The sequence below is a fragment of the Psammomys obesus genome, unplaced genomic scaffold, assembly GCF_907164565.1.
Source record: "Psammomys obesus unplaced genomic scaffold, mPsaObe1.curated_primary_1811, whole genome shotgun sequence".
NCBI classification, from domain to species: Eukaryota; Metazoa; Chordata; class Mammalia; order Rodentia; family Muridae; genus Psammomys; species Psammomys obesus.
This window is the reverse complement of record NW_026592636.1, coordinates 2,177,456-2,194,647: the sequence shown is the minus strand read 5'-3', so window position 1 is coordinate 2,194,647 and position 17,192 is coordinate 2,177,456. Positions and strand designations below refer to the sequence as shown.

General features: G+C 52.6%; 1 protein-coding gene across 4 annotated transcripts in view; it reads left to right on the top strand.

Annotated features, from left to right (window-relative positions):
• Ano1 (anoctamin 1) overlaps positions 1-17,192 on the top strand; it is a 92,447-nt gene that overhangs the window by 20,858 nt on the left and 54,397 nt on the right. For 2 of the 4 annotated variants that reach the window (XM_055614719.1, XM_055614718.1), the window contains exons 3-9: positions 492-590; positions 2,070-2,221; positions 3,824-3,878; positions 7,468-7,519; positions 9,278-9,343; positions 9,850-9,905; positions 13,054-13,095. In XM_055614719.1, the coding sequence (XP_055470694.1) occupies positions 492-590; positions 2,070-2,221; positions 3,824-3,878; positions 7,468-7,519; positions 9,278-9,343; positions 9,850-9,905; positions 13,054-13,095 (522 nt within the window). The remainder of the gene's footprint in view (positions 1-491; positions 591-2,069; positions 2,222-3,823; positions 3,879-7,467; positions 7,520-9,277; positions 9,344-9,849; positions 9,906-13,053; positions 13,096-17,192) is intronic. The other 2 variants (XM_055614721.1, XM_055614720.1) reach the window with 1 other exon arrangement.

Sequence of the window (17,192 nt, the reverse complement as noted above, 5' to 3'; positions counted from 1 at the left end):
ATCACACTTGTCCCAAGTCAAAACAGCACTGGACTTGAACTCTTGGTGTCCCATGTCAGGCCATTAGCACCTTAAGGATAATGGTCATAGATACACAAGGAGACTGGAGTTGTGCTACAAGCAGGCACAGAGGACTGCATGACCCCCACAGGAGTACCTGTTCAGTGAGCTCTGGGAGGCCCAGGGCCTGGAATCATGAATGGTCCTCTGCTGTTACCAGGCTTGGGGGGTGGGGGGTAGAGAGCTCTCACTTAACCCCTGAAAACTTCCCAACTCTTTTATACCCCTAAGATCTCTCCTGGCTGTGGCCTGGCAACCCCTGGATTGTTGCATAAAGTGCTAATATGTAAGGAAGGTCCATAGCCATGCTGGGTGCTGGCATGGCGCCAGGCAAAGGCAGCCGCACCTCATCAGTCATCAGCTGGTTACCAAGGCCGACAGGATTTCCAGCTGCCAAGCACCCTGACCGATAGCCCGTTTTCTCTCTCTAGACCAAAATCCATGGTGTCGGGTTTGTGAAGATCCACGCGCCCTGGCACGTGCTCTGCAGGGAGGCTGAGTTTTTGAAACTGAAGATGCCCACAAAGAAGGTTGGTGGGAACGTTTATGTTACACGCTGGTCTTGGTAGGGGACACCTGAAGGCAGAATCTTCACGGCAAAGCCCTGATCACCTGGAAAAGGGCAAGAAGGACAGAGGACACAAGGAGACAGTTCTGTCCACTGGGAAGTGTCTGACCCTACCCAGTTAGCCTTTAGAGGATCTCATGATCTCATGACTGCCTGTAATGTCAGCTCTAGGGAATCCAGCACACTCTTCTGGTCTTTGAAGGTACCTGTACATATTTGTGTTTACAAATATGTAAACACACACACACATACAGAGGGAGGGAGGGAAAGAGAGAGTGGGAGAAGAGAGGGGAGAGGCACACACACACACACATGCAAACAATTTTTTTTTTTTTTGAGACAGGTCTCTGTGTGTAGCCTTGGCTGTCCTGGAGCTTGCTTTGTAGACCAGGCTGGCCTCGGACTCACAGAGATCCGCCTGCCTCTGCCTCCCAAGGGCTGGGATTGAAAGCACATGCTACCACGCCCAGCTATAAAAATCTTAAAAAAAGAAAGAAAGAAACCTAAAACCATACCCCACCAGGACACCAAGAGAAGGTCCGGGCAGACAAGCTGTCCTCTCTGCTCCAGGAATTTAACCAGAACAAATATAGTCCAGCTTGAGGCCCTGCTTCTTTGATGCTTGTGGGGTCTCGAATAATTTATCAGATTCAATTTAATTACATTTTCAAGCTTGCTGGGATTTTTCCTTTTAATCTCTGAAAACTTTATGGCTGAAGAGCAGCCTGCCAGGGAAGCTGGGCTTGGAGTCCATACTTATGTGTGTGGGTGGAAGGGAGGACTGCAGGCCAGCTTCTCAGATCCACCGAAGCCGCCTGGATTACAACTTTGGAAACAGAAGAGACATTTGGGGCGAATGTTTTCTAGAATGTGTTATAACTGAGCTCTTGGCCCAACTCTCCTAACATGCTGAGCTCTTTGGGTACGCCTGAAACAGTGTATGCGGGGCGGGGGGGGGGCACACTGGCTGTCTGGGTGCTGTGCTCCCAGGTGTTCTGCTTCCAGGAAGGACTATGTTTTCCTGACCCTCTGAGAATAAGCACTCCGAGTTAGTCACATTACACAGTGCCCTGACAAAAGCAACTTAATAACCAAAGGATTTATTTGCCTCTCGGTTTGTGGAGCTACACAGCCTTATCCCTGTGTGGACGGCAGGGAGGCAGGAGTGTGAGACAGCTGCATACACAATCAAGAAGCAGAGAGAGCAAACGGGCTGATGCTCAGTTCGCTTTCTCTTCTTTGCTCATTTGGGGCCCCCAGGCCATGGGATGATGCCATTCAGTGTGTGTTTTCCACCTCAGCTAACCCACTTCCTCATAGACACGCCCAGGGCTTCATTTCCATGGTGATTCGAAATCCCATCCAGGTGACAAGATTAACCAATCATCATGAGAACTGGGGTTCGGTAGAGTGGCTCACGTCCTGCCTGCTCTTCCCACAGGTGTACCACATCAGTGAGACCAGGGGCCTCCTGAAAACCATCAACTCAGTACTACAGAAGATCACAGACCCCATCCAGCCCAAGGTGGCTGAGCACAGGCCGCAGACCACAAAGAGGCTGTCCTACCCCTTCTCCCGGGAGAAGCAGCACCTGTGAGTGAGAAGTCTAGGCTGACTCCCCATCCCCCACAAGCCCCCGCACACCCCCGAAAACAGGGGAACATGTTCTTAGAAGTGCTGTGTAGCTGCTGAGCCCAGAAGAGGCTGAAGAAGCATCTTATTCCTCCTCCTCCTCCTCTTCTTCTTCCTCTTCTTCTTTTTAAGATTTATTATTTATACAGTATTCTGCCTGCACGCCAGAAGAGGGCACCATATCTCATTTTAGGTGGTTATGAGCCACCATGTGGTTGCTGGGAATTGAACTCAGGACCTCTGGAAGAGCAGACAGTGCTCTTAACCTCTGAGCCATGTCTCCAGCCCAGAAAGCAACTTCTGAGTGCCCTTAGTCACAGGGGAAAGAGGGATCACTGAGACTTGCCTGGATTACTAATGTTTAGGGAAAACGACCTAGGCCCTGCCTAGAGCAGAGGTCTAGGTTAGCGTTGTCTCTCTGAGCACTGGTTCTTGGTCACAAAATTATCAGCATCCCGAGTGGAGCAGCTGGTAAGGCGGCGATTGAGTGAGCAAGAAGCCTCCCTCCAGGGAGTCCCAAAGGCCCTGGGGATCCGCAACTGCAGTGCGTTGCCTGGCAGTGCTGAGCCTGTCATGGACCCTCCATCCTCCCTGTTCCCAGGGGGCAGTGGTGCATAGCCACCTGGCTGGGCAACAGCAGTTGCAAGGCCTCCACGGGCCTGGCCTTGCTGGCAGAAATGGGAGAGAAGGCTTGGGTACCAGGAACTCAGGTAGTTTGCATGGCAAGGCCCAGGGGCAAGCAGCTTTTGGGTGCTTTGGCCTCAGGGGTGGTGGGGGGGGGGCAAGGAGCATGCAGCCACAAGAGGCCTCTGCTCTGCAAAGACAGTGGTGGCTGTGGGGGAGCCATGTGCTGCCCTGACCACACTGACCACTCTTTGGCAGACTGGACATGCTGCCCAGCTACCCCTGCCAGCTCAGGGGCATGAAAGGGCCACACCCATTATCCAAACCCAGTTCATTTCCACGCTCTGCTGCTCCACTAAGCACCCCAGAGGATGGTGACTTTAAAGCTGTTCTTTGTGCCCCAGAAACCTCAGGCAATCTCTGTAAGGCTCAGGACACCTGAACGCTTTCCAGGGAGAGCATCCTCAAAGCTGAAACCATCATGTGGAGGGATGACCCTGTCCTTGCCACTGAAAGAGGGGCTTAAGAGACTACCTTCCAGGGCTATGATCAAAGCAAGGCTTGGCCGAGCCACACATGCCTGCCACTCCAGTACGAAAGAGGTGGAGGCAGGAGGATGAGGCATTCAAGGCTATCCTCAGCTCCATGGCTAGTTGGAGGCCAGCCTGGGCTACATGGGACTGTCTAAAGCAAAACAAAACAAAAAAGTCAGAGCTGGAGGGTACCCTCAGTTCCCTTCTCAGCAATGAGAGGTCTCAGAGCCTTCCACATATGGCTGATAAGAACCACTAACCCCATGCCCAGGGACAGGGGGACATGTACCTGCTATGAGGAGAGTTAGGCCCCTCATGGTCACTGTTATTGGAGAAAGGACGAATCCCCAGGCTTGGAGCCCCCTAAGGCCTCCAGCAATCTCCTTGTCTCCTTCTGTTCCTACAGATTCGACCTGACCGACAAAGACTCCTTTTTTGACAGCAAAACCCGGAGCACAATAGTGAGTAGGCGTCCTGGAATTGCCTCATCAGAGGGTGCCCTGGGGGACCCCGGTGATCATTTCATTTCTCTGAAACTCCTCGGGGTGGAAGCTGGCTCTAATTGCCTGTGACAAAAATAATTAGAATAATGAATCAGGAGGGCAGTGGGTGGCCCAGGGGAGGGAGGCCCTGGCTGCTCCTTTTGGAGGAGGAGCGTGAGAAAGAGCTAAGCTGCAGGAAGCTGGGGGAGGGGACCTCCAGGACAAGCTCCAGCTAAGCCTGCAGAGCCCCCTTGTCACTCTGTCCTGGTAGAGCCTGCAAGACTTGGCTGAGGATGTTGGAGCAAGCCAGGCAGCCCAGGCACATGTATTAGGAGACTATCCCAAGGCCTTTGCCAGTGCAGCCAGCCTAGGTTGCAATCTGAACATGCAGGCCACCCTGCCCTAGTCAGGGCACTGGCCTAGTGTTTATCCTTCAGCTGCCAGTTTGACTGCCAGCCAAGCTGGGACTGTGCGTGGCACAGGACCCAATTTCTATCTAAATAAGAAATTCATGGGGTAGTTAAGGCCTTCTCTGTTCTCTTCTCCCGCTTAGAGCATCCAGCCTGGCTGGGTCACACAGGGCTGAGGGGAGGCAGTGCATATGCCTGGTGCAGGGAATTCATCTTGGAGCTGCCACCCTGCGTGCGTGCGTGCGTACGTGTGTCTGACACATGAGTCCTGTTGGTGAGAAAGCCTCAGACCCAGGGCAGGCAGGTGCTTCCCTCTGCTGCCTCTTCCCTTACCTGTGCCTGCAAGAGAGTTCCCAAACCTGTGTCAGAACAGGACTGATGCTGGTTTGTCCCCAGTCAGGGCAGAGAAGGCAGCATCCCCCATCAGGGCAGTCCCAGAGGCACCAAGTGGTCCTGCTATCACTGGTGGTGTTCATTGACTTCCTTATTGGGGGTGGTGAGGCACGGGTACCATAGTTCATGTGTAGAGGTCAGGGGACCACCCAAGGGAGTTGTTTCTCTCCTCTGGGCATTGAACTCAGATTGTCAAACTTGGCAGCAAGAGCCCTTACCTGCCGAGCCGTTTGATTCGTTTTTACAATTAGACTTCATGAGACAGGCAGCAAGGAACTTGAGCAAAGACATGGCCTCTGGTGGCATTGGGACTGGTGTGTTTGAGGGGCAGCCATACCCCCTCTTGGCCTCCGAAAGGAGCTGGGGCTGGCATGTCTGAGAGACAGCCTCTCAGACATCTGCTTCTCAGGAGAACCGCTGGTGTGATGCACACAGTGTCTCTTCCAGGTCACTGTAAGAGCTGTGTGCCCATGCTTTAGTGTGCGTGCACCGACCTCAGCTTTGCGCAATTTCCAGGGTGTCAGATGCCGCCAGAAGAACATTTGCAAACACACTTCTCCTGCTGGGAAGTGACAAGCAGAAGGGGCTGTGAGCAATGCTGACACCCTTCCTGGTGACTAGCTGTGAGGAACCTCAGTCTGAGGTTCCACTGGGTGAACGTTACTGTTTCCATTGAGCCAGAGAGCCATGACTCTGGGGACAGCAGACATAGAGAGCCATGACTCTGTTTCCCACTGGAGGAAGGAAGGAGGGACACTGCCTCCAAGAGACCCTGGAAGCCTGTGTGTAGACCACCTCTGTGCTCCAAAGGCATCTGCCGATTCACAGATGTGTGCAGGGATAGTCAAGTCTCCTGGTTTAGACCCGGGTGTGGCATTCTCTCCCTCCAGACTGGCCATGTCTCTCCTGACATTGGGGTGGCCCCATGTGCAAGCTGTTTGGAGTCAGAGACCAGCAGGTTCCAAGACACAAGGGCCCATTGTGCTCACTGGGATCTCGGACGGTGGACCTCTAGGCAGTGGGGAGCCATAAAAGGTTGCTGGGCAAGGTTTTTATGTAAGCTATGTTCACTCCCAGGGGTCAACTGTGGGGAGTAGGTAAAAGCATGTGGGGGGGGGTCACATGTGCAGATGGATGGATGTGTGTCATGTGGTGGTAAAGGTAGATGGGATGGATGTGGGGTCACATGATGGAGGCAGATGGATGTGGAATCACATGGTAGTTGAGGTGGATGGATGTCGAGTCACATGGGGTGGATGCAGGCGGGTGTGGGGTCCATTGGTAGTGATGGATGGATGTGGGGTCACATGGTAGTGAAGAGGCATGGATGGGGGGTCACATGGTGGAGGAGGATGAATGTAGGGTCACGTGGTGCTGGAAGGGGTTGGACGTGAGGTCCTTGGTGATGGATAGATGTGGGGTCGCATGGTAGAGGTAGATGGGTATGGGGCCATGGTGGTTGTCATGACTGTATGAGTGGAAAGGAAGAGGTGGTTGTGGAATGAGCAGAAGATCATGATGAGTTAACAGACGTAGAGGGTACCACCGAGAGTCCTGGAGAGCAGGGATCTATTAAGTGCCTGCAGTATGCTTTCTCCTGGAAGGAGAAGAGATGTGTTGAGAGCATCAGTCCCAGGGCAGCTGGTGAAGGGAAAGCGGGATGACAGCACAGATGGAGATAGACCTGTGAAGGTGACTCTGGGACCACTTAGAGCTGTAGGGACAAGTGCTCCTTACAGAGGCTGCAGGTGGGAATTAAGAGCAAGAGGGGGGGCAGCGAGAGGCTGGGGCTGCCGACAGAGGAGACAAGGACTGTAGAGACAGATGTTGCCAGCCTAGGGGCCAGTGGAGGGACACTGGTCTTGCCTGAGTGAACCCAGCAAAGGGTTGTGAGGGAAATCAGTGTGCTCAGAAATCCTCATCACATAGCCCATGGACAGAGCTAGGGTCTGTGGCTCATTTGGGAGAGTGCTCGCCTAGGTCACAGGAGGCCCCGGGTTCGATCCCCAGGGCCACATAAACCAGGGGTGGAGGTGCAGGCCTGTAATCCCAGAACTTAGGAAGCAAAGGCAGGAAGATAAGAAGATTGAAGTTATCCTTGACAATATGTTTGGGGCCAGCCTGGGCGACATGAGACCCTGTCTCAAAAATAAAATAAAACTAATTAGGCCATGGCTGTTATTCCAAGCTCATTTTTTAAAGAGTTAAATTGGGGCATGAGAGGGGAGGAGGGAGCACTGTGCAATTTGTATGAAATCTCCTAACTCAGCCCAAGGCAAACAAAACTCTTCAGCCAGGGGTCCCGAGACCACCAAGCAAAAAAATAATCTTATTAGTCAAAGATATGTGAAGAGGGATGGGATCTCTTCCTGGGGGCTTCTTTCCTGGTGCCCAGGGTGGTAGGAGCTGGAGATCCATGCCCACACATGGATCTTGCCCTCTTCTGGGCTTCTAACCCTTACAGAGACGTGTGCAGAGGGCTCTCTGCTCCTGCTCTTGTCTCCACAAAGGGGGGCAGTGAGCAGCTGCAGGGCACCGAGACAGTGTCCCCCACTCCCTTAGGAAGGCATCCATGCACATGACTGGCACCTTGTGAGGCTAGTCCTGCGCCAGGAGGTGAAGGATGACCCCTACTTGACTAACCCCTGGGCGTCACCTGCTGGTGTCCCAAGCCCAGGGCCCTCCTGGTACCCTGTGACTTTGAGCCTTTGCCTGGCAGAGCAGCAGAGTAACGGCTCCCCTTCTTGTCCCTCCCTGTGCACTAGGTCTATGAAATCCTGAAGAGAACGACTTGCACGAAGGCCAAGTACAGCATGGGTAAGGACACTCTGTGGACCTGAGGTCAGCGAGAGTTTCTCGGTGGCTGTCCTTCCTCTCAGTGGGAGGTGGTCGCCTGGCTTGGGGCTTCCTCAAAGAGATTTGATTTAAGCCTATGTTGGTTCAGGAGAGAGGGATGGGAAACTAGCAGAAAAGCCGTGCCAGGGTCCTGTTCCCAGTGGGTTTATAGCTAGGCGTTTTACATGCTGAAGGGCTCTTCCCTTGGCTGAAGGTGTTTGAGGGTATAAGGTCAGGGTCCTGCAGAGAGACCCTAAACCATGGAAAAGAAACAGACAAGGCTCCCAACCCATCTTTGATTATAAGTTCATCAGGAAGGAATAACAAGGGTGTCTCTTGGGGACCACAGCCCAGTTCTGGCCATTGGAAATAGCAGTCCAAGAAGGGCAGCGGCCAAGCCCTTGTGTGAGCTGGCTGAGACAGGTCATGCCACAGGAAGGGTTCTGCCAGCGTTTAGGAACTGCAAGTGGCCTGACTGCTATGGCCCAAAGGTAGCCACAGTGACACTCTGAAATGTCTAAGCCCATATCTTGATTCATTGGGAGTTGGGGCCCCAGCCAGGAACCCAGGAGTTCTGTCCCCATTGGCCTGGTCTCTTCAGACAGTGGGGACCTCCAGAATGAGCATGTCTTGCACTCTGGGTGAGTGGAGCAGGAGGAGAAAGCAAACTCAAGGGCTTGTTCAGGTTACCACTGTCAGAGCACAGCTATGACAAGGCCACCAGAAGTAGAAAGGGTACATGACTCCAGTCCGGGCACTATCAGGTCCCATCCATAGAAATGTGACTTCTGTAAAGGTCTGTAGAACCATGGCTGGACTGGAGCCGACCCCTGTTCTAGCTCAACCCTGAGGTAGAGGCTGGGTTGGTTCCTACCCAGATTTTTGCTTCTCTCGTTCACTCACCTGTGGGTGGAAGAGAGAGATCAGGGTGCCTTTGAATCCCCACTTCATGTTGGTTGGCAGCTGGCCTGGAGCTCTGCTAACCTATAAAGTCACTTACCCTCTATCAAGCAGTGACGGGCTCCTGCCGGCCCCTGTCTGTCCAGGGCCCCCCTTAAGTACTTATGTTCTAGGGTAAGGAAACAGAGAAACTAGAATGCAGCCTCACAGACAGGGGGCTGAGAAAGCTCAAGTAGTTAGGAGTCATAGTCAGGGTAAGCCTCTCAGGCGAAGACAGAGGCTTGAAGAAAGGGCTTGGTGAGTCCAAGCAAGGGCCCTGAGGAGATTCACCCTGGTTGCACCTGTGAGGAGGCCACAGGCCAGGATCCAGCTCCACAGGCCTCACTCTTGACGTGAGGTGAACTTTGCACTTGTGAGCGTGGCTTCAGCCATGTTCTCCGGCTACCTGTGGTTTTGATCCCTAAGTGTCCCTCAGGGCCTCTGGCTATTCCAGGTCATGTCCATGGAGATGAGCCTTGTTTAGGTTATTTTTCAAATGTTAATGAGCTGTGTTGCATAGAGTCAGCTGAGAAAAGTTGACCCACAAGAGGCCAGCCTAGGGTCCAGTTTCTCTCCCCTCTTCAGCAGCAGGTTCCAGAGCCAGGCACAGCATCTGCGCCAATGGACAGGTTGTAGATTTTTATTTCTCCTATGCCAGTGTGGGCTCTGGGCCCAGCCATCTTCCTTCTGCCCTGAGTCCTTGACTGTGAGCCCCTTGCCACCACCAGCTTTGTCTCCCCCACGATGTAGCTTTGACCCTTCCAGGCCCTTCTGTGTAACTAATAGCCAATGTGTAAACAGGGCAAGGAGAGGGAAGAAGGAAGGACTCTGCCCTTCTAAGTAAACGGCGGAAGTGTGGGAAATACGGTAAGAGCGGGGGCCTCCTCTTCCGCTTCTCCCATCAACTTACAAGCTAATTCCAAATTGTATGTGTGTTTCCTGACACCATCAATTTCCCATCCGTCCATCTTCTCATGATCAGCTTCTCTGACCGCTCGGAGGCCATCTCTCTTTCCATCTGCAGGCTCTCCCTCAGGCCGGTGGGGGTAGCTGGCGAGTCCGAGGTTTGGGGGTGACCGGACTACTCCTGCCTCCTTCCTCAGGGACAGAACTTCCTCTTGGGGTGTGCTCTGCGTCTTCTTAACCCTGCCAATCAAGCATGTTGAAATCATCTCTAGTGGATAGCTAACTCGCCCTGCTGCCTTCTACCCGGGGAAGAACCCCCCAGGATGGTGACCGGGCTCTGGGTAGTCTGGTGCGTCTGGCTTCGAGCAGCATCCCTGTGAGCAGGAACGCCCTGTGATGGCTCTGACTTCCAGATGCGGGGCAGCAGGCCTGCTGGTCCTTAACTTCCCTCTACCTCTGTTTTTAAGGCATTACCAGCCTTCTGGCCAATGGCGTGTACTCAGCCGCGTACCCTCTGCACGATGTAAGTAACCTTCACACACACGGTTAATTTCTGCGTCGTTTGACCCCGCCCCACCCCCAATGTTCAAGGACCACACCCCCTTGGGAGCTACAATTATCCTGTGGCCACAGCTTCCTGCGTGGCCTCCTCCGTCCCCTCTCAGTGGGAGCTGGAAAAGTCACACACAGAGCTGTCCTGGCTGGCAGAGCAATCCCATGGAGACAGGGGCGGCTGTGGGAGACGCCGGGCTAGCTTCTTCCATACCTCAAAGCTAGCTGATCCACAGAGTGTTTGCCCTGGCTCGAGCTCTGGGCCCCAGGCTCTGGCGGTCACCAGGGAATGGCCAGCTTCCTGGGCTGAATATCCTGATCCAGCTGGCCTTTTGCTGTGGCCAGGGGTGAAGACAGGGAACAGAATTCTCTCCTTATCGTCTTTTTGGAAACAGATCAGGCTGTGGTGTGTGGGCCTCAAACAGAGACTCCTTGGAACTTGCCAATGTGGAGGGTAGCACAGACCAGGGCAGGAGAGAAAAAGGACAGGGCTGAGGGGCAGCAGACATGATCCCATGCTGCTCTCTGGCTTCCACTGGCCTTGAGCAGTCTGCTCAGAGACTTGTTGTCCTAGTAGAACTAGTGCCTGCCTAATGGCAGGGCAGATGTGGTGTCAGGCAAGAAACCACTTTCCAGAGGAGGCAGGATTGCTGAAATAGTACATGGGGGATCTTGGGGAAGAGGTCATACTAGGTGTGTCTGTCACCTCATCTTCCTTTCCCACCCCCAGCTGGAGCCTTCACCACCTTAGAGCCAGGGATTTGGGGTCCATGGGCCCGGCTTCCCTACTTTCTGCCTTTGCGTGTGATTGCCTACCAGCAATGCATTTCCCGGCCTCTTCTCTCCAGCACCCTTGATTTCTTCCTCCCTCTCCTGTCCTTCCAATGCCCCTTATCCCACAGGCCACCATGGGGGGGGGGGGGGTTGAGGATGGGAAGGTATTGTGTTGTCGGGACTCTGGCCCTCTGACCTCCTCCGCAAGAGATATGTTGCCTTGTGAACATTTCCTGGGAAGAGCCCTGACTCCTCAGATCCTGACAGTACTCCTAGACCCTTCCATAAAGTCCCCATTGAGCTTGCTTCTCTGTAGGATGCCACTGGCTCTAAGATACAGCCTTGCTCAGAGCAGGCAGCCTAGCTCTGCCTTGCCTTCCCTGGTATAGCTGGGGCCCAGAAGCTAAAGTGCCTGGTATAGTTTAAGCTGGCCCTTTAAATCTTAAAGGGAACAGATTAGAATATACCTCTGAGAACCTACTGCATGCCAAGTACTGCATACAGTAGAAACTTTATCTCATTTGATCCAATGCAGACAGAAACTCAGAGAAGTTTAGTTACTTGTGTGAAGCCACAGAATCCCTGGGAGGGACCGGGGATAAAGACCACTTGTGGTTGGCACCTGGCTGCGTGCCTAAGTGGTACCATGTGTCTTCTTTCACCGAAGGTCAACTGCTCCGTCTTCGAGGAGAAGATCTGCCATTTTCCCTTACCCAGCGGCCATGTGAAAACGTGTGTGGTGGCCGCACTTCCCACATTAATCATGGGGAGGCAGGGGCTTGTGAAACTCAAGCAGTCTGTCCAGGAAATCACAGCCTGGAAGCAGAGCCCAGAACCTTTGGAGAGAAGGAACTCTCCACCCATAAACCTTGCAAGCAACCGAAGAGCATCCATCCCGTTAAAGCTCACACTGAAACAGCTAGGGAAGCCAGGAGTGATGTCACACACCTGTGCTCTCATCACGCGGGAGGCTAAGGCAAAGGGATGGTGAGCTTGAGGCTAATCTGAGCCACACACTAAGACCTTGTTGTAGGGTCTAGGGGAAGTAGCTCCTCTGAAGGGAGCCCCGTGTCCTTAAACAGAAGGCACAGCTTGAGCGTCTGGCAGACTGGGCCAGCAAGGGATTGGTGGCCATGTTCAATGTACTTTGATGCTTGCTTGCATTTTCTGCATTCATCTTTTAAGTTGTCCTCCATCCATGTTTCCGTCTTTATTCCTGGCCTGGGACATCCTCGCCCTCTCCCCATCCCTGCGATCTGTTCATTCTTACACCTAATATCTCTAGACAGATGTGAGGCACTGCAGCCAGCTGGGTGGCCAGCGTTAGTCCTGTGTGCCGACCAAGAGTCACCTGTTCTGAGCGAGACCCTGGGGAGCTCTCCAGTAATTGGAGGTATCACTCGCGTAGAAAGGCTGGTGACATTTGTGTTGGCTGCTTGGTGGTTTCTCAGCTTCCTTCCGGGTTGGCATCCGCCTGCCTTCAGGTCACCACGACAAGCCTCTGGTATGAATGAGTCCATACTGGAACCATGAGACTCATTCATGAAAAGACCCAAAGGATCTGAGCCTGGGTGGAAGAGGAGCCCCAGGAATCCAGAAGGAAGCTGACCCTCCTGGCCTCAGACCCTGGCAGTGGGCCGCTTGCTTGAGGGCATGGCTAGATCTTCCCCCTCTGGCAGGGGGTGCCAGATGCTGAGAATGTTGCTGACTAATGGAGGGTGCCCTAGACTGACTCTAAAAGGCCTAAAGGCTAGCAAAAGCAGGTGGCTGGCCCAGGCCAGGTATATGTGGTGGAAATTGCTGGAGAGAACCACTCTCTTGCTGTTCCTCTTTAGTGGTTTGGAGAACTCATTTTCAACTTTGGGATCCTCTTTTCCTTTGACTTTAGAGATCTGGTTGTAAGCTCCAGGTCTAACCAAACTTAGCTGTGTATCCTTGGTTGTGTCAGGCTGCATCTCTGAGCCTCTGGCTATGGTGCACTCAAGGATCTAGAGATACAAAAATTGTGTAACTTACAGTGAGATACTGGACAGTCAGCACCTAGGCAGGGCTCTGGGAACTTCACAGAGTACATCAGGTGTTCTTGTTGGTGGAAGAGTTTCCTTCCCCCCAAAGCCCCCATTTTTTGTTTTTTTGGCCCTGCCAACTTCAAGGCATTGTCATGTGTGTCCTCTTGGATCCTACTCTGTGTCAAGGGAAGACAAAGCTTGAGGAAGAGGAATCTGGTGTCAGAGGCCAACTAAAGTGCCTACAAGACTCACACAACCCTGACCATGGAGGAGGGGCACCTGGTCAACCTCACCCTCTGTAACATGGTTGGAACTTACTTTTGCTTTCATTCACAGGGAGACTATGAGGGTGATAACATTGAGTTCAACGACAGGAAAGTAAGTGTTCGAAAGCAGCGTGGGAGGCAGGGCTGGGAAGGGCGAGTGCATGGGGGCTATCTATTTCCTTCCTACAGTCACTTCATCCTGACCATGCTTCTTCAGATCCTGCCCCTTCCTCTCCACCTTCCTCTCCCACACTGGCTGCCGGGGGAACCCCTGTCTTGAGGAGTTACTCTGTACTGTGTCCCTGGTTCCTGTGGCTGTTGAAGGTACCTGGCCTCACTCTACCAGCTTTAGGATCAGTAAACATGGATTCGCAGTGACCGCTTTTCCAGAGAGCCACAGTCCCCACAGCACCCTGGGGAACTGTTTTTCTGGTGTTCAAGCTTACCTGGGCCCTTTTGAATGGAGAAGTTACCAGGCAGGAGTTCATGGAATTCTGGGAAACACTACGTGTCATTCTCTGCCGAGCCTCCTCATTTCTCCAGCAGTCCAGAATCCTCACTCTGCCCAGGGCATCTCCAAGAAGCTGCCCCCACATGAGTGTTTGCCCCCAGCTGCCTGCTCCACACTCAGGAATGTTCCTTCCCATTGCCAGTTACTTCCAAGCAAGGCTGTCTGCTAAACAAATGCAGGCCTCCCTCCTGAAGAGGGAGCCCTTCCTGAGCCTCTGCCCCACCCCTATCCCTGTGCAAGTGGTTCGTTAGGTTCTCCCTTGTGAGCCTTACAAAAGAGGCCTTGTCCCCACATCCCTGGCCTGGGGACCTCTGGGTGGCATGTCCTTCCCTCTCAGACTTCCTCCAGCCCTAGGCTTGTTTTTAAATGACTAGTACTTGAAGCAACTTGTCTGCCCGGGAATCTAGCTGAAGATTCTATCTGATTTAGCATTCAAATGACATATTTGGTTATTTTTAGTGTTCCATCTGGCATTCATCTGAGACCCCATGACCCGATGAACTCCTCTATCCAGTCCTGCTGGAGCAGCACGGTCCACTCCATGTCCTAGCCAGCTCTGGGCTCAGAGTCCACCCCCTCACCCCTTGTGGACCTCTTTGCTGAGGTCCTTCTTCCATAGACGGCAGCCACCCTATTCTCCCCCCCCCCATCCTATCCCCCTACTCTCCCCAGGGCTGCAGCCACACCAGCCATCACACTGGTTTCAGTAATGCAGATGATAGTCACACCAGGCGGGGAATATCTATAACTTATTCAGATAACTTCCCGGTTCTGCTGAATGCCAGGTCCAGCAGCACAGCTCCGTGTTGTCCAGACCCAGCAATCAACTCTACTGGAAATGTCCCGCAAACCAAATGAATTTTATATCCCAGCAAAGAGTATAAGGCATGGCTAAAAATGATGGTTAAGTGGGTGAGTGATCATAAGTTGGATGGATAGATGAGTGGGTAGGTGGGTGGATAAATGGATGCATGGATAGCTAAATAAATGAACGGATAGATGATGAGTGAGTGCATGAATGGAGGAGTGGATAAGTAGATGATATAAGGATGGATAGTAGGTGGAGAGAAAGATGAGTGGATGGATGGATGGATGGATGGATGGTAGGTAGATGTGTCAGTGAGCAGATATGATGGATGGAAGGAAGAGAGGAAGGTTAGGTAAGTATTTTGGTCCTATCACAGAACGTCTGCTCTTCCATGATGGCTCCATTTTAAGTGGCTTGGTTTGAGTGAAAATTTTCCCTTTTCTGTGACCAATCTTTGGCTTCTTCCTTGTTATTCCCATCCTCTCTGTGGATAAATAGACAGATGATTGGGTGTGTGGGTAGGTAGATGGTTCTAAAGACGGCTTGGCAGATGAATGGATGAGTGAGAATCCCTGAAGCCTGACCCTGAGTACCTGACAGGACTAATGAAACAAAATACAGCAAGGACATCTCCTGGGCTGGGCGGTGTGTCAGTGAGGTGTCTGCCAGGGGCTGGTATGAGCAGGGATCAGCACCGACTTGCTGCCTAGATCATAGTCACCAGGGGTCACAGGCAGCTTCTAATCCACACCAAGGCAAAGGCTAAATCAAACGCAGGACACACACCTGAGCAGGGGCATTGCCGCAGCCAGATGCTGGGTCATCCTGAGGCTAGTGAGGGTCCCACAGGTAAGGGCATAGCCAGACCTGTAAGGAGGGGGGCTCTGCCACGTGGGAGATATACAGATGTGGCTGGAGTGAGCCTGTCCTGTCCTGGACTAAGAGCCACAGGTCCAAACTCATTCTTCATCTGTTCAACAGTCAGTAAAAATGGTTCCCAGCCTGAGCACTCTCTGCTGCCCTGAGCCCTACTCCTCTAGGCTAACAAAAGCTGAAGGGGCCCCACAGGCAAGTGACTCTCCCTGTGAGCTCTTTGCCTGACAGTAAGGGTGAGGGAAGTTACCTCAGAGCAGGAAGTGTTCCACAGTGTGGTACTCAGCTAGAAAACGGAGTGTTCTCCCAACCTCTGTCATGATGATGACAAGCCTGCAGAGGCCACACAGGCCAGCCAGACCCCATGACTGAGGTTACAGGAAGTGGTCAGATCCTCCTGAGGTGGTTTTTGAACACTTCATTTCCAAGAAGCTTTCGAATTGTTGCCCTTGTCCATCTTTCTTTTCCTTCCTCCCTCCCTCTCCTTTTCCCAACTAGATCTCCCTGCTTTCCCTTCTCCTCCATCTTCCTCTGTCTCTCACCCCTCCGTGCTTCCCTCCTTCCCTTCCTCCTCCCCTCAACTACATTTCCCTGGCTCTCTCTTCCTCCTTCCTCTCCTACCCCAAGTCTCTTTCCCTGGTTTACAGCCCTCTCCTCTGATGAGTGTCTGTCCTCCTTCCCCACTGCCATCAGTTTATGGCACAGAGCAGTGTGTAGTGTCAGGTGAGCTAGTGGCTGCTGGCTGGTCACCTGTCAGGGCTGTAGTATAGATTCCTCAAAGTTGGCAGGTGGCCTACTTTGCTCTCTGGAGAAAGCTGTAGGCTTCTCTCATGTCTGCATAACCTGTGCAGATCATAGTGATGCACAAGAGACGTCAGGCTCCCACAGTGACCCAGGAGGAAAGAATGCCCCTTTGCCTCTGCTACAAAGGAGGGACAGAAGAAGCAGGTCTGCCTAGGGCTCCCTCAGTCTTCCCTGGCTCAGCAATGCTGATACTTCCTCTCAGGTTCCTACTGGGAACCCTCTCTGAGGCTATGGTGGTGCTCATGCTACATGAGCCTCATCTGGGACTTTAGGGCCAGAGAAGGCCATGCTGGTAGCAAAGTGGCAGGCAAGTCTCAGCTTCACAGCAGGACTTTCTGCTCCTCACAAGTGTCTCTGGCTCTCCCTTGCTTTCTTTCCTGTTTCCTGGAGGCATGAGGGCTGCCTGTGAGTGAAACATACAATCATGACCTGGCAGAGCTGTAAAGGGAGCGTCAGGAAGGGGCTGGGCATAGTGCTCCATTGGTAGAGTGCTTGCCTAGCATGGAAAAGGTCCTGGGTGCGCTCCCACGTGCTGCCTAAACAGGGCACGGTTTAGGCATGATTGCACCTGCAATCTTAATTAGTACTCAGGAGTTGAAGGCAGGAAGATCAGGAGTTCAAGGTTATCCTCAACTATACAGCAAAGTCTTGGCCAGCTTGCAATACATGAGACTCTGTCTCAAAAAGATGAATACATGGATGGATGGATGGATGGATGGATGGATGGATGGAGATGATAGATTATTTATAAAGATAAACAGGTAGATAGATGTTATAGTTAGATGATAGAGACAGAATCGATGATGATAAAGATGATAGATTGTATATGATAGATATAGATAGATGATAGAGACAGATAATAGATGATAGATAGATAGATAGATAGATAGATAGATAGATAGATAGATAGATAGATAGGAAGGACCCCCCTCCCAATTGTAGACCCTCTCTTGGATAGGTAGGTCATGCTGCCTACCTATCTTTCATCTTCAAAGAGTCACATGAATCAGTCTTTCCCCTCTGCTCTGGACCTTTTCAGTCAGGCAGTGAGGAGACCATAGCCACTGAGGGAAACTGAACAGACGGGGCACTCAGGTAGCCAAGAAGATGGCCAGCTGGGTTCCCTGCCTGCACATAGTGCCGTCCTGCCCCATCTAAAAGATCCTCGAGGTCTGGGGTCAGGGACCCAACTATCTGACCTCATGTCACCCTG